Source organism: Corythoichthys intestinalis, chromosome 8 (genome assembly GCF_030265065.1).
Source record: "Corythoichthys intestinalis isolate RoL2023-P3 chromosome 8, ASM3026506v1, whole genome shotgun sequence".
NCBI classification, from domain to species: domain Eukaryota; kingdom Metazoa; phylum Chordata; class Actinopteri; order Syngnathiformes; family Syngnathidae; genus Corythoichthys; species Corythoichthys intestinalis.
In genome coordinates, this window is record NC_080402.1 from 5,911,009 (window position 1) to 5,928,388 (window position 17,380).

Consider the following 17,380-nt stretch of genomic DNA (forward strand, 5'->3'; position numbering starts at 1 on the left):
TCTTCCTATTCATTTGGGGTCATTCGCAGGTCACTTCCTGTTCGGTAACCTTAAATCAATTAGGGCTGCAGCTATCGATTATTTTGGTAGTCGATTAATCTATCAGCAGGTAGGTCGAGTAATCGCGTAATCGGATTATGAACATTTAATGCGTTGCAGAATCAATTTTAGGAGATGTAAAACAAAGGCTTGCTAAGATTGCGCTTTCACTAGAGCATTAAATACGAATATAGTATAAAATTCCCGAGTGTTTCTTCAAACTGCTGAATTGCACTTTCATTCAAAAATAAAATAAATATAAGCACACAAAAGAACAATTGGCTAACTTGCATCGCAAATGTCAGCTAGCCTAAATGCTATAAAACACTAACTTTTTATTTATTTATTTATCTTTTTTTTTTTTTTTTTTAACAATGCGCTTAACAGATCGGTCAAACACGTTCCCACAAAAAAAGGCTTAATAAACCTATTAACTAAATTACGAATGTATTAAAAAAACATCAGCACAAAAAAAACAAACTTGTCTTATGTTGGTCTTAACAGGGAGCAGCTGGATTCAGCCATGTTAAATGAGTTATGTCATATTCACTGTTGCCACTGGAGGGCAATATATCCACCCAATCAATAAAACTCGACGCAAACACTTTCAAAACAAACAATTACAACACCCAGTACAACAAAAGAACAATTGGCGAACTTGCACAGCAAAAGACCGCTAGCTTACGTGCTATAAAATGCTAAGTTTTTTTTTTTTTCTCAAAGCTCTTAACAAATCGTTCAAACACATATTCCCACTAAAGACTGCTAAATATATACTTAGAAACTAAATTATGAATGCATAAACAATCATATTAGCGCAAACAAAATCTTACAACCTTATGTTGGTCTTAACAGGGAGCAGCTGGATTCAGCCATGTTGGATGAGTTATTTCATATTCACTGTTGCAATGCAAACACTTTCAAAACAAACCATTACAATGCCATTCTAATTAAAAGAATCCTCGATGCGGCAAAATTTGATTCAAAGCTTTTTTTCTAATTAAATTACTTGAGTTAATCGATTAATCGTTGCAGCACTAAAATCAAAAGAAGGTGATCTGTAAATGCCCCAACATTAACAGGAAATGACCCAGAAATGCCCCAAAACCAACAGTAAGTGACCAAAAATCAATATATTGTAGAATGATTTCCCGACCCATGTGTTGATAATTGTTGTTATCGCCATATCGTGAGATAATCATCATCGTGAGCATTGTATCGCGTTTCATATTGTAAGGTACCCAGAGGTTCCCACCCCTACAATGAACAGAAATAATTTGAGGCAATCATACATTTCCGGTATAGACCCTACCCACCGACGTCACAAAATCACGTGCTCACTGTATGGTTCCGCCCCCTTGTCCGTCATTTTGTGTCTGTATTATCAATGGTCTCAATTGATCGAGCAATTTATAATGCATTTCATGGAAGACCCGGTGCTTTCGGATGCCGTAAACTCACTTGATGCGTTGCATACTGTAAAAGGCGTTATGTGGAAAAGCCTCAGTTTATCCATTCGCCAGATCCAGATTTGATGCCTAAATCGATGTTTTTCGACCCGCTGTCTCCGCCGTATTTGCCTGACATCTGCTAGCTACCCTGATATGTACTGATATTGTCCACACAAAATCAGCCTATTCTCACGAAAGTTTGAAAAACTTTAAGAGCTTGGAGGCTTATAAATACTTCGTTGCTGGTTGGGTGAAACAGGTCCTCGTCCACGAAAATTCGGCAGGATTCTATCTTGTGCTTGGAAAGGTGAATACAAAATTTTCAATTCAAAATCTTTTGTTATTGCTAACATCCACTGTCAAGTCTAATGTATTTCATGTCGTTTGTCAATGGAGTTAGGGCTTTTAATGTTTATATGGTTTAGCGATAGCACTCTCACTACATACATACGTGTATGTTGTCGGCGACTAGCCTAGCAATGATCTTAATTGTGGTTGTCAGCCCAAAACCCTCTAAATATATATTAAATGCATCTTACCAGATATAAAATGACTACTACATAATCTGTGGTAATCGTTTGGAGCCCAGTTTTCTCGTCGAATTGCAGCAGCCCATCTCGCTCTCTTCTCTCCGGGTCTCTCGGAATCCGGTAGAACTTCAAGTCTCTCCGTCTTCTCCGTCTATCTTCTCTGTTATTGCAACCGACCGCCACACACGCCTTCACCATTTTGATTATTAATGTTAACGAGCAGAAAAACACGTCGTAAATAGGAGGAATGTACGTAGCCGTAACAGGTAAACATGATGTGTTGACGGACAATTGGGCGGCACCAGTCAGGAGGAAGGAGTTGTGACGTCACGTGGGTAGGGTCTATATGGGTTCGAGACACTCGTGCTTTCGGTGAAATCTAACTGGTTGTCATAAATGTTTACTCAAATCAATCGAAAGCTCTTGAATCAAATCAACAAAATCGTATCAATGCCAGCCAACGAGTTACGAATAAACTCGTACCTCAAAAATTTTCGCTTCCACTCTATGAATTAATTGGCCATTTTTTGTAACGAGTGGCTTTGAAACCTTTCAATGGCAGATAATTCACATTTGTTTGTGTGCTCTGGCAGCTGCTTCCCAAACAGCCTGGAGCGCGTCCCCCGAGAGGAGCTGGAGCAGAGGCTGCTGTCGAGCATGATCGTAGTAGAGGCCTTGGTGCAGCAGCTGGCCGCCGCTCGAGCGCCAATAGGCAGCCCCTCCGCGGGCCCGCCGCCCTCCGAGTTGCGGGACAGACCCGTACAGACGGACCATACGGAGCTCAGCCAGGTGAATAACAAGAAAATAGATAGAAATAATCTGCTCAATCCATGGCTAATATTTTGTTGTTTTTGTGTATTTTTCGCTTAGACCACAATGTACAGAGACTTATATATGGAGGCTTTAAACCGAATTGGTGACTTGGAGCAAGACGGAAGGTCTCTGCAGGAACTGGTCCAGTCAATGCAGGGAATGTGTGTTACCATGGTGAGACTTGGATTTATATTTGGATTTTTTTTTTAACCCTTACAAGGGCTCTCATTTAAATCATCGATTGCTGGATGTCCTAAATCGACTTAAATCACTTAAAAACTGCTAAGGTTTAACACAAATGATAAATCTAACCCAACAGACGTCTTTGAGAAGCGACACAGACGCAGCGCTCGCTGACATGAAGAAAATGGAGGCATTTGTTCGAGAAGATCATAAAAGTCTCGCGTTGCATGTAAGTATCATGTTCTTTTATTTTCCAGGAATCTTATCCAAGGTTGGGTCACGGCAGTAGTAGATTATCCCAAAATATTGCAAAATTTCAGAAAAATCCATAGTAGAGGTAGTTCCCAGGTTAGGAACGAGTTCAGTTCCTCTGGTGGCGACGTAACCCGAATTTATACGCAAGTCGGAAGTAACCCTTTAAATACCCTTAAATACCCCCCAAATCTCAAAATGACTATCCAAAAACATGTATTTTACGTCATTGTACTGTCCTCTTAAAGACGTTAGAGCAAGCTAAGCTCCGAAATGACTATTTCATACATCTGTGTGGTTTGCTGATATTATTCAGCTGCTTAAACATCAACATTGCAGAATGAAACTAAAATAAAAATGAAATGAAATCAGTTTCATCTTCAATAACGGCAATTCAAATTTGTGTTTATAACTAGCTGCTAATACAGCAATAACAATCCACACATTTATGTGTGTGTTACATGTTAATGTAACATAGCTGTTAAAAGTTATTCAGATAGCATAAAGAACATGCTAACAAGTTTACCAAACAATCAGTGTCGCTCCATTAGCGATTAGCTTTTTTTTTTGTTTTCTTTGTTTCAGTAAGTATTACCTCTGCATTTTTCCAGTCCTTTTGTAGGTTCTCGCCAACTCCAAACTTTCTTTCTGCTGCTCGATTACTGTTTTCGGCTGCAAATTTTACTACTCGCAGCTTCTAATTTGCAGAATATTTTCATTTTGTCCAGCCCTTCTTAGTTGTTTTTATAAGTTACTGCCAATCAGGGCCGGCCCAGGCCATTTGTGGGCCCTGAGCAAAATAATGGAAAGGAGCCCATATTTTTGGCCCACCATTTCGTCACAGTGAACTGTGAAACCCATACATGCAATCCAACCCAAACGTCCATATTTTGTATATTAATCAGATTTTGTTGCACTGCATACTTCAAACTTCTCACCCCAAATGATTGTCAGTACTTACAGTAGATAGCGCCAAACCTTTTTCTAAAAGAGGAAAGAAAGAAGTTGAGGAAGAACTTTTATTTTTTTAAGCTTGTAATCAAGTATCAAAACTCACAAAAGTCAAATAAAGCAAATTGTAGTAAACAAAATAGAATATAAATTAAACAATTGCCAGATTGGGGGCCCCCTAGCGGTCAGGGGCCCTAAGCAGCTGCATAGTCTGCGTATAGGCTGGGCCGGCCCTGCTGCCAATGTTGAAACACAGGCCTTGGAGGTTCACCCTCTTGCGGTTTAGTGTGAAAATAACATGTGGAATAATATAATGATGTGTTAATAATTCCACACATAAGTCGCTCCAGAGTATAAGTCACAAACCCTGCAAAACTGAAAAAAAAAAAAAACTGGCAAGTATAGTCTGAAAAATACGGTAAAAAGGCATTTTTGATACAAAATTTGAGTGGTATGGGTGGTTTAAAAAAATAAAATATTTCTAGGATGAAGTTTGAATCCGACATTAAAACCAAATAATAAAATATAAGTTTAATAAAGTTAAATTCTCTCTAGGTGAGAATAATAAGGACATGAAGCACAAAAAATGAATGGCTTAAAAATGTTCCACTATTTACGTACATAACTACAATTCAATACATGCTCTCTTTTTATAGTATGACAAAATGAAGTTAATGTACAGAAAGTTCAACGAAATACAGCTCCGAATGACGCAGAAGGTGAAGGAAGCTTTCCAACAAAGAGATGAGATGAAGACTCAAATGGAAGACGCCCTAACATCCAAGGATGCTGTAAGGATCAAATTTTTTCAATCTCACCTTTGATTGACACTCTCAAAAAGCCGCTTCTTCTACATGTTTTCGCACTTTCAGGCCTTCAGTACAATGGAGCAGCTGCGAACTCACTGCGCTCACGAAATGGCAGAGCTTCAGAGGAGCGTCGGATCTCAGCGCCAACTCCTGGCTGTCCTCAATGGGGCCTTCACAGAGCAGGTAAAAGGAACACAATGGAGCAAGTCACTCACTACTGCAGGAGTACTACTACGTGTATTCTTCCACACGCAGGTTGCATTGAACAAAACCAGCAGTGAAACCCTTGACTCTACTCTGAATCTCGTGAGCCAAACAGTGGAAGATCAGTCCAATTTGACCAAAGAAGTGAGTTGAATATATTTGAATTTACTACTATTGCTTAAAGGGTATGTAGCGGCAAAGGGGGTGTGAGACATCAATAGAACCGTTTTGTGCCAAGATAACAAATATTGATAAAGTTAACGAAAAAATCAATCACATTAATGAGCAATTATCGAAAATAGATCGAAAATGACGAACATTCCCGAAAGTGTTCCGGAAACAGCCGAATGGGGCGGGGATGTCACGACAAGTGATTGACAGTCGAGGCAGAGCCAGGTGCCATTGTTTTTTAACGACGAGAGAGTAGCGTTGGGGTTTGTTTGATGAAAACATCACAAAAATGGTTCAAAACTGCTGTGCTATGTGGTGTACAAATAGTTATTTATCGGAATATAGTATCCATGAGTTCCCGAACGCGAAAAAAAAAGCTGGACTACGCAGACGATGGGTAAAGTTCGTCCGTGCAAAGAGGGCTAATTTTCTAGACACAGCCTCCGGCACGGCGCTTTTCTGGGGTGCGCCTTTTCCCCCTGAAAGCTTCTCGAACTATGGACAAGTGAAATTGGATTTTGCTAAAAGATTGCTGCTCAAAGGAGATGCGGTGCTGACCATACACGCGCAGCGACCTAAATTTGCCGAGACACCAAGAAAAAGGATGATGACTAGCAAAGGAGGCTAAGGCTAAGGAAAGGAGGGGAGCAGCCAAGCTCGAAATGGCCAGAGTGAGTACTCTTTTATAATAAAAAAATGTCACGCATTGGATACAGGACTGGACACATGTATAAATTATCGTAAAATTCGTAAAATATATAGAACAAATCCTCTGATCCCATTCATATTTGTGTCTGTTGGCAGAGCGAAAAGCTAGGATAGCGCAATAAATGATAATTATTCTATGCATTCCTTTATTTTGCAGTCACGGTGTATCAGCTTCACAAAAAGAAATGCAAAACAAATCATTGGTGTTTCCCACACGATCTGCTGCCAATGTTTCATCAGTGTCATTGCTCCCCTCAAACGTTTCATTACGCTGCATTGGCGTTCGTTTGGGCTCAAATTGGTAACGTAAAACACCGATTAAAGCTTCGTATCTCTCCTCGTCACCATTACATGAACATTCGTTACGTCCTTCTACGTCGGATTCGTCGCTGAAACTAGAAACAAAATTGTCCGCCATTTTCGCCGCCATTCAGTATTAAAGCACTGAGCCTTTTTCTTGTTGAAGAAACACTCCTCACTGTCAATTCTGAATTCTCTTTTATTGACAACGAGGGGTGTTTCTTCATGAGGGAACCTGGAATATGTGCAGGACGAACACAATGCATCAGCATAAACAGCTCAAAACACCCCTAATTCTCCCCTCACTAGAAGGAATTATATTGATGCAGACAGGCGTTGCCCCCCTAATGGCCGGTGGCACTCTCTTCACTTGTCGTGACGTCACGCACACAATCTGCCAGATCACGGGCGCCGGTCGTTTTAGCTTGACAATCGAGCCAAATTTCTCTCATTTTCTTTCTTTCAAATTTCTTTTTATTGGTGTTACAAAAATACAGAACACCCCTCCCAAACTAAACAAAATAATAATAATAATAAATAAATTAAAAAAAAAAAAAAAAAAAAATGTTTCACTCTAAGTTATCCAAGACAAACAACCATGAAGTCTATGTCTAATCGTAAATGTCCAGAGAGTCATAGAAAGTTCTTCCGTGCCATCACTTCGATACATAGTGGTTACGGAATAAAAATACAGTGCAATACATTCAAATGTCCCACCAAATAGGAGCAGCATGGAAAGCGACCGTACCGTTGCCCATCCCCCATGGCTAAATTAGCAATATAACAGTGCATATGTCATTCCTGCACTTGTGTAGTGGTGTTGTCAAAGAATGAAAGAAAAGGTCCCCATGTATTATAAAATTTCTTTTCAGAACCGCGAAGAATATATCTGATTTTCTCGAGCCTAAGATTCATCAGCACATCCCTTATCCAATGCGAAGTTGTGGGTGGGGCAGCCTCCTTCCACCTCAAAAGAACTAAACGTCGCGCCAAAAGGGTGGTAAAAGCAATAACCCTACACCCCCAAGTAGGCAGCCACAGACCCTCCGGTAAAACTCCAAATATTGATATTATAGGATCAGGAGTGATTCCGACCCCTAACACGAGGGAGAGGGCTTCAAAAATACCCTTCCAAAATATTTCTAAGCTGGGACATAACCAAAACATATGGATCAGTGTTGCATCCGCCAGCTTGCACCTATCACACAAAGGGCTGATTTCTGGAAAGATTCTGGACAATCTTACCTTAGAATAGTGTACCCGGTGTACTACCTTAAATTGAATCAGAACATGACGAGCGCACATAGATGAATTATGTACCCTACCCAAAACCTTAGACCACAGTCCCTCTCCGATTGGTGTTTGAAGATCCCGTGCCCACAGGTCTTTGATTCTGGATAAGGACGGAGCTACCTTATTAGAAATTAGATTAAAAATGCGCTTAATTCCCCCTTTCTCTGTCGGATCTAAAGACATAACATCATCTAAAACTGTTGTAGGAGGTTTATTTGGGAAAAGCGATATGATACTCTTAACGAAGCTTCTAAGTTGCAGATATCTAAAATGATGAGAGTTAGGAATATTAAATCTTTGGACTAGCTGTGCGAAAGAGGCAAAAATATCATCCACAAAAAGGTCATTTAAACGTGTAAGACCCAGGCTGGACCACAAATGAAAGGCTTTATCGACTGTTGAGGGGACCAAAAAATGATTCGATGCCACTGGGCTAAAAAGACAAGTACCAACTACACCATTTTTTTTTCCTAAATTGAGATAGTATCCGAAGGGAGTGAGATAATACTGGGTTATTTCCTGATACCCCAACTTTCAAGGGCAGTGGCGCACCACACAAGGCGGCTAATGAATTTGGGAGACATGCACATGCTTCCATCTGCACCCAAGCGGGACCATTCTCCTTAAGATGGTAATATAACCAATATGCCATACAATTTAGATTTGCGGCCCAGTAATACAACTGAAAATTAGGAAGAGCCAAACCGCCGTCGCTTTTAGCCCCTTGCAGGAATTCTTTACGTAAACGTGGCTGTTTATTATTCCATATATAAGAAGAAATAATTGAATCCAATTTTTTAAAATATGAAACAGGAATGAAAATAGGCAAACATTGAAACAAGTATAAATATCTGGGCAATACCGTCATCTTGACAGCATTAACGCGTGCTGCTAGTGAGGTATGCAGCAGTGAACAATTAGCCAGGTCAGTCTTAGTCTTGACCAAAAGCCTGTCAAAATTATGCTCACGGAGTGCCTTATATTGCTTGGTTACCGATATTCCCAAGTAATTAAAGCTACTCGTATTCACTTTAAAATTTCTCTCATTTTCTTGTGTGTAATTACACGAAGTGGCATGATATGAATACAAAAGGCATGCGTTTATGGATAAATGATGGAATATTAACATTTTCCCAGGGCATGACATACCCTTTAAAGGAAACCTCAGACCTAAAGAGTTGTAGGCTCTAATAAGCCGCAATTGTTCTCTTCTACTAAAATATGTTATTAGAAACACATACAGTATATAATTGCCATTGAATTAAAAATGTATGATATTTAGTACATGTTTTACACGCGCAATGCACGCTGGGGGAGATGACGCAGTTGGGCTGGACTGGGAGAATAGCTGTGCTAGTTAGTAAGCCAAGCTAGTATGACAACTGGCATGATTTTGTCACATTCTGCTACTGGTCAGATTGTTTTGCTACAGAGCTGTGGGATGAGCTTGTCAGCGAATTCTTTAAACCGATCCTAGGCGGCTTGCCGAGATATTTACTTGCTGCCATTTGACAGTGGTATATCCCTGGGTTGCTTGTTGCATTGTTGTAAACCGATTGGTTTATATCTAGTTGTAAAGAAATATTCAATTTGAACATAAGAAAGTAGAGATTAGATTACTATATGAAGTGCTGTAATTTTCACACTATAAGGCACACCTGACAATAAGCAGCCACCCAACAAATTTGACACGAAAACATAATTGACCATCGATAAGCCGCACTGGACTATAAGACGCAACTGTCCTCACTGTATTATGGGATATTTACACCATAGATATTAACCGGTTAAACTTTATTTGACCGTGGCATCATACGACTGTCATAAGACTAAATAAACCACAATGAAGCTTTGAACCAATTGGCTGCAAAACTTTGACCATCACTGCTCCATAGGGGGAGACAGTCAACCTCTGCTGCCACCTGCTGTCAACACTGTTGTTGTCCAACATGTTTCCTAACATGCATTGCAGTGTTACAGATGTAACAAGTTGTTGTCAAGTTGTTTCATTAATTGCTAGTTATGGTATTTGGTAACACTTTATTTGACAGTGGCGCCATAAAACTGTTATTAGGCAATCCTAAGTATGACATTATACTGTCATGAGGGTTAATGAATGCTTATAACAGATGTCATTTAGTGTTATCCGGCAAATTATCTCACTTTTGAATGGATGTAAAAGATCCGAGCTGGACATAAATGGAGTTAGTGAAATAATTTTCCAGATGACACTTAAGGACATCTGTCATAAGCATTCAGTCATGCCCATGATAGTGTCAAGTCATAATTATGACGGTCTTATGTAGGGCTGTCCCAAACGACAAATTTCCTCCCGATTAGTCAGCCGACTATTTTTACGATTAGTCGACTAATCTAATAATTTTTTGGTAATTGGCGGTGTTTTCAACTCCTCGCCATAATGAGGAGTGAACCGGCGATTCACTTGGCTCGTTGTCGTTGGTTCGGCCCATGTCCTCCTCAGGAAGGCGGCGGCATTCATAAAAACACCGAGAGGCGTCAGATGGCTCTTTATCGATACTTTTATTGTCCAAAACAAAAACGCAGGGGCTGCAGCCACTGAACTCCGCACTACCCGCGCAGCGCGCACTTTCCAAACTCACCGATTTCACTCCCTCTGTTTCGCTCTCTCTCTCTCTCGCTCGCTCGCCCACTTTCTTCCTCTTTTCTCAATCTGACAATGCCGGTCACATTGTAATAACAGCGGCCCACTTGGGGGTGTTCGTCACAACCGCTTACATCGCGAGCGCCCGCCATTCTAAACTTTATCCGCATGTAATTTTTTAAAAACCCGTCAATACCCGTCGACGGTATGTTTTGCCCGTCGACGCATTTACGTCATCGATGACGTCGACTAGTTGGGACAGCTCTAGTCTTATGATGACGCTGTCAAATAAAGTGTTACCTATTAACCCAAGTAAACCAACAAATAAGCCGCACTGTACTACAAGCCGCAGGATTCAAAATGAAGGAAAAAAGTTGCAGCTTATAGTCCGAAAATTACGGTAGAAGATTTTTTTTCGGCCAGCAGCAGCAACAGCAACCCATGTAAGTAATGTAAAAAGGTGTCAATGTTGTGGAGGTGGGGAACACACCACTAATTTTGCTGCTGAAAGTCCGACCTGCATCAAAGTTAGCATAACATTAAATCTTCACAATTATGACATGACAATGTTATGAGCATTAATGAATTCTTATAACAGATGTCATTTAGTTTTATCAGGCAAATTATTTCACTTTTAAATAAATGTAAAAGATCTGAGCTGGACATGAATGGAGTTAGTGACATAATTTGCCGGATGATACTTAATGACACCCATCTTGAGCATTCATTAATGCCAATGATAGTGTCATGTCATAATTATGACGGTCTTATGAAGCCACGGTCAAATAAAGTGTTACCCATTAACCAAACTAAATCAACAAATAAGCTGCACTGGACTAAATTCAAAATGAAGGAAAAAAGTAGCTGCTTATAGTCCGAAAATTATGGTAATTGTTTTGGAGTTAAATAGGGCAAATCGAGCTAATTTTCATGAGCGTGTTAATGGCATCTTGCGTTACATATTAGCATTAAGCTAGTGGGTGTTAGAAAAACAGTATATTTTTTTTTTATGTTGGTGCATAGTATGATTAGTTTTCTTTGTGTGTTATATTTGACCTCAACTAGATGCAATAATCTGCTTTAATCCTGTCAACATTGCACTCATTTTGAGGGACCGTTAGCTACCGAAAAAAGCACAGTTAATTTACATCGCTACCATGTTTGGGCGATTAAATATGTCACAGTTGATCACTGAGATTGACCTAAAACAAAATTTCTATCTACGATTTCAATCTTCCAGCCCTAGTAAGAAGTTTGTTTCCATGTTTTAAGTGTTGTCATTGTTGATATGCTAACGTTACAGTGTGTCCAAAGTAAAAAAAAAAATCATTTTTAGAGCAACTTTAATCTGACTAATCCCCTTCAATTGCAGCCAATGAGTTAATCAGTATTTTTTTAAATGTGTGCTCAACTCAGAGTGTTCTGTTTTGTTATAACTCCCCGTCACAGCTGTCGACAGTCAGAAACCTGGTGCAAAGGAGCGCTCCCTTGCTAGCGAAGCTTAACGAGAAGGCGGCAGCCGCTCTGAGGGAGAGAGATGAGCACGTTTTGATGCGTGATCAAGTGGTGGAAGAGAAAATGCTGGTGAGCCTCCTCCAGTCATTGTTTGGCCTGATTTTTTTTATAAAAACGCCTCAAATTAATCTGATTTTTTACCACAAAGCTGGAAGAGAAATTAAAGCAAGCCCAGCAAAATCTCCAAGCTGCCGAAGAACAGATTGGTGACTTAAATCAACAGGTTACAATTTTGACTTCAGGTACATTATCGAACACAGCTGCAGTTTGATGTGTCGACCTGCAATGTGAAATTTGTTTGATCTTAAACTCATTCCCAGAGTCTGCCGTGCTGCGTCAGAAGCTAATGGAGCGCGAAAATGAGCGAACCCAGCTGGAGAGTACCATGACCCAAATGTCTGCCACTTTGTCCTCCACAAAGGCTTCCCATACCATGTTGGAGCACATGCTAGCTGAAGAGACGTCCAAGTAAGTCTTTTATCAATCTAAGATCCTAAAAATAGCGATAATGGAGATACAACTGAGATGGGTCAGGGAATCATGCTAGTATAGTCGACAAAACAACTAAAATAGAAAAACAAGCTATTGCTGTGAATTGCAATGTGTTTAACATTAGTAGACATCCAATCCATTTGAACTGGGAGGGTGGCAGCGAATGAACATTAGTTCATTCGCTGCCATCAATGCATTTACGTCATCGATGATGTCGACTAGTCAGTACAGCTCTAATGTCTAGTGCCGTCAATGGTAGGGCAGTGAGCTAATGTAGACACTTTTCGAATTAAAGATTTTGGAAGCAACTTGTTGGTTCCTTATTGTTTTTTAAACATTAACACCTTTTTAAAACGATATATCAATTCTTGGCAGGAGCATATTGACAACCTTTTGAGCAACAAAGTATCGTGATGTATGACTTTTTCGAGATATTGTTGTCACACCTTGATTAACCAGACCTGTCAGAAATAGCATGTAACAAGTAGTGCTCCAACATAAAAGTATACAACGTCAATAGAAGCGTCACTTTGACATACATGTTTTTGCTGTAGTCTAAAGATATATAATTATTTGTTAGTATGTGAGCGGTTTAACTTGTAAAACAACCCTTTCATGTAGGAACGATGACCTTTTTTTTCTTCTCATTGGCAGCCATTGATGGCGCTAGACATCCAATCCAATTTGACTGGGGCGAATGGACGAACAAAATAATTAAGAAATTATACTTATAGCACTTGTTGCGTTTTGTTCATATTGTAACACAAGCACATTCATATTTTCTTAAATAAATAGCCATACAATTCTTAACTCTGTTAGCCTCTTGGACTTCAAAACGACTTGATAGCGCCAAGGAGCTAATGAACCACTATGGAGCTTTTAACCTTCTTGAAGCTTCAAGAAGCTTCATTTTGCCATTACTGCTTGATCACTTCTCTTGGAAGAGGCAGAACACCTCTGCTTCCACCTGCTGGGAACAATGTTGTCCCAAAATATTGCAACTCTTCTGCCTCCTTGCATGCAATGCGGCACTGAGGATTTAAATTAGTTTCAGTTTAAGTTCGTTGCTAATTATTTCTTCAAAAACTGTTCCAATTGTTTCAATATTTGCTAGTTATGTTATTTATTTGTCGCTATGTAATAATTTTAGTTCTGTTTTGAAACCATGAGTTTGAATGACCTTTGATTTCATTAGCTGCCATTTACGTCTATGTTTGTAAAAGTGTCTCAAAACAGCTGTAGTCATGGTAAAGTTGCCTTTTGTCCTAAATCTACACTATTTTGAAAGGCCGCAATGATGGTGATATGTGTGTGGGCTTGACTTACACAAAGAGGATTGACAAATCTTTGCTTTTGCAGATTGCAGGAGGCACAAAGAGACGCAAGCGAGGCCAAGGAACTAGCAGAGCAGTAAGTTACGGTCGTGAAAAGGTTTACGGGCAACTTTGACAACATTTAGAGGTATTTGCGGCTCATTCCGCCGTTCAGATTAGCGTCGTCGAAGCTCCAGGCAGAGGAGGATGCCGACGAGCTTGGTCGTCGTCTGGCTGAAAGAGAGGAGGACTTTGGTAGGTTGCTGGCGCGCTACCAGTCGCAGAGCTTGGAGATCCAGCAGCTGAGGGACGTCTGCACGGAGCTTGGTGACGTCGCAGACATGAACGCGGTGAGCTTCAGTCGCCAGTGGCTTTGATGCATTTTTCTGCCTTTTGTTGATCGGTGACACTGTGGTGCTTGCGCTCCAGTTCTTGCAGACAGAGAACCAGGTGGCTAGGGAGCAGCTCGCTGAAAATGAGAACATCCTCATGGTTCTCCATGAGAGGAACATTCAATGTGAAGACCTTAAAGAAGAACTCCACAAACAAGAGTGAGTCTCCTGTTAGCAAAATACTGGAATAACAGTTGCACTAATAAAACACAAAATCTCATGATGAATAATAAGAAATGCTTATCGGACTGTAAATCGCATATTGAGGGGTAAAATGTACTAGTCCTTCTAAAAAAAATATTGCAGCATATTGAGATAAAGTTTATTATTTTCTGTAATGTACTGATAAACATTAGACTTTCATTTATTTTATACCCCTTTCCCACTGTTCAAAAAACCCATGTCAACCCACTACCAACCGGGAAAGGTGCAGCGACCCGCCTCGAGTCCTCGACCCGTGTCAATCAACCCGCCAAGCGACCCGCGTTAAAATCACCTCGGCTCTGATCGTCATGCAGTGTGAAAGCAAAACCCCGGGTCAACAGTCGACACCCTAATCTACGTGGTGACGTAGGCTCTTACGTGATGCGTCATAACAACGTGCCAGTCGCCTCCCATTTAACACGCCCCACAACCGTAGTTACGTCGATGCTCACAACAAAGCTAGTAAAAGAAGAAGGAGCCAGTACCGCACCACATTGAACAACATGTCCGAGCATTGGAAAGATGATGAGACCTGCCAGCTCCTTTCCATCCGTGGAGAAGAGGAGATTCAGCGACAGATGTCTGGGACAGTGCGAGACATAGCAGTTTATAAAAATATTGCTGGTAAATTAAAAGCTCGAGGCTTTTTGAGGGCAGTAAAAAGCATGAAAACAGAGAACACAAACTTTGGGAAAGGAGGCTTCAATGTTGCTCTGCATTGTTTACTTCCTTGAACTGAATGAATTCGGTCGCACTTGTCGACGCGCATCTTAGCGTGGTGACGTCACGTAAACTTACGGACTGCTAAGGAGGGGTGGGGGGTTAGACGGGTGAGAAAAAAAAGACACGGCTTTTTTTTTTGTCAATAGGAAAGGTGCCAAATGCCAATTACTAGTGGGTTGCATCGGCTTGGAAAAAACGCGCGTTGACCCACTAGTTTTAGTGGGAAAGGGGCATTAGATTCATTGCACACAACTCAAGTAGTTCAAGCCTTTTATTGTTTTAATATTGATGATCATCATTGACACCCTCAAGCAAAAAGCTAAGACACAGAAAGAAATTTCTGAGCATATAGGCTAGAGCTGAAACGAGTACTCGAGCAACTCGAGTTTAAAAACTGATCCGAGTAATTTTATTCACCTCGAGTAATCGTTTATCTTGACAGCTCTAAGCATCACGTTTTGCTCGGACTACTTTTAATGCGGGACAACGCGCTGTCACGTGCGGAGAGGAGGAAGGGAGGAAAAAAAAACTTTTACTGCAGCCGACAGCCGCCACAAACGACGCCGACGTTGCTAAATACTAGCCCGCACGATGCTACGTTGGTAACAGGTAGCGTCTGATGCGTGTCATAGAGATCACATGTATGTTGAACTAGATGCGAAATGACAGACTCTGCCGCATCTGGGCAGCGTTAGTAAACAGCTGCCATCTTAAAGCAGTAGAGCGCTAAACGCTAATAAAGAGCGCTAAGCGCTAATAAATTAACGTTACTGTCGCTACTAGCTCACGTAACGTTAGCCCTGCGGAGGGCTAGGTTTCAATTAATTATGACCACTGTCGATGCGTGGCTAACGTGTCTTACATACAGGCTTTAACATAACATAGCATTGTGGAGTGATGAGGGTGTAAAATAAAAACTTAATCATGCTAACTATCAATTTTAGCTCAGTAGTCATTGCTGGATAAAACACCTAGTAGCACTGGTCCCTAATGTGCTCCACTACAGCCTGTATCATACATTTATTTTGAACACTGCAAAAACTCAAAATCCTATCAGGACTTACAGTTTAGACTAACTTAACTAGAACTTAAAAATGGCTTGACACAAAGAGAAATTCAATTGAAACACGTGGGGAAAAAATCCTAATTTTTAATGGATGTGTGTTATCAAGCGTAACGGCATTTTTAGGTAAGATATATATATATATTTTTTTAATAAGATCTAAAGGTTTTTTGAGTGAAAGCAGTGAATTAGTCTTTTTTTTTTTTTAATTCTAGTTACATCTGAGATGCAATTGTTGGCTGTTTTCAACAATATACATCGAAAATAAAGACATTGATTGACTGAAAATGGTTCAAGATTAGATTAAATGTCTTGTTTTCTCATGTATATTTATAATTGCTCTTCACCTAAAAATATATTTGTTTTATCCGATTACTCGATTAATCGATAGAATTTTCAGTCGATTACCCGATTACTAAAATATTCGATAGCTGCAACCCTAGTATAGGCTGTTCCCAGAGTGCTGTATCAAGGCACCTCTGTGGGAAGGAAAAAGTGCGCTAGAAAACCCTGCACAACCAGAAGAGGTGACCGCACCCTGAGAAAGATTGTAGAGAAGGGCCGATTCCAGACCTTGGGGGACCTGCAGAAACAGTGGACTGAGTCTGGAGTAGAAACATCCGGAGCCTGGCACCTACTCACAGTGCCAAAACCACTGGTAATCGGTTTACTGACCATAGCATTACCTAGCTCAGTTGGCCTCCCAACTCTGCTGACCTAAACCCCATAGATAGTCTGTGGAATATTGTGAAGAGGAAGTTGAAAGACACCAGACCCAACACTGTGGATGAGCTTAAGGCCGGTATCGAAGCATCCTGGGCCTCCATAACACCTCAGCGGTGCCACAGGCTGATTGCCTACATGCCACGCCGCATTGAAGCAGTCATTTCTGCAAAAGGATTCCCGACCAAGTATTGAGTGCATAGCTGATATAATTAATTGAAGGTTGACTTCTTTTTGTATTAAAAAACTTTTTTTTGTATTGGTCGGATGAAATATGCAAATTTTTTGAGATAGGGATTTTGGTTTTTCTAGACATTTTTGCCAAAATCATCAATATTAAAACAATAAAAGGCTTGAACTACTTCAGTTGTGTGTAATGAATCTAAAATATATGAAAGTCTAATGTTTATCAGTACATTACAGAAAATAATGAACTTTATCACAATATGCTAATTTTTTTTAGAAGGACTAGTATGTCATCTGCATCTGCCATTTGTGTTTGCCAAGTACTTCATTTTAGCATCAAAAGCTGCTCAAAATAATTGAACAGTTGACCGTCACTAGCATTGCTAGTGCTAAGTTAGCTTCTTTTAGCTTAACAAGCTAAAACGTTACAGCACTTCAGCTC

At 40.3% G+C, this 17,380-nt stretch overlaps 1 protein-coding gene across 2 annotated transcripts in view; it reads left to right on the forward strand.

The window, feature by feature from the left end:
• The window catches only part of spag5 (sperm associated antigen 5), a 34,902-nt gene that overhangs the window by 2,358 nt on the left and 15,164 nt on the right, over positions 1-17,380 (forward strand). For both annotated transcript variants that reach the window (XM_057842499.1, XM_057842498.1), the window contains exons 5-16: positions 2,614-2,809; positions 2,891-3,007; positions 3,153-3,245; positions 4,876-5,010; positions 5,092-5,211; positions 5,284-5,376; positions 11,777-11,911; positions 11,991-12,084; positions 12,163-12,310; positions 13,694-13,744; positions 13,823-13,997; positions 14,077-14,198. In XM_057842499.1, the coding sequence (XP_057698482.1) occupies positions 2,614-2,809; positions 2,891-3,007; positions 3,153-3,245; positions 4,876-5,010; positions 5,092-5,211; positions 5,284-5,376; positions 11,777-11,911; positions 11,991-12,084; positions 12,163-12,310; positions 13,694-13,744; positions 13,823-13,997; positions 14,077-14,198 (1,479 nt within the window). The remainder of the gene's footprint in view (positions 1-2,613; positions 2,810-2,890; positions 3,008-3,152; positions 3,246-4,875; positions 5,011-5,091; positions 5,212-5,283; positions 5,377-11,776; positions 11,912-11,990; positions 12,085-12,162; positions 12,311-13,693; positions 13,745-13,822; positions 13,998-14,076; positions 14,199-17,380) is intronic.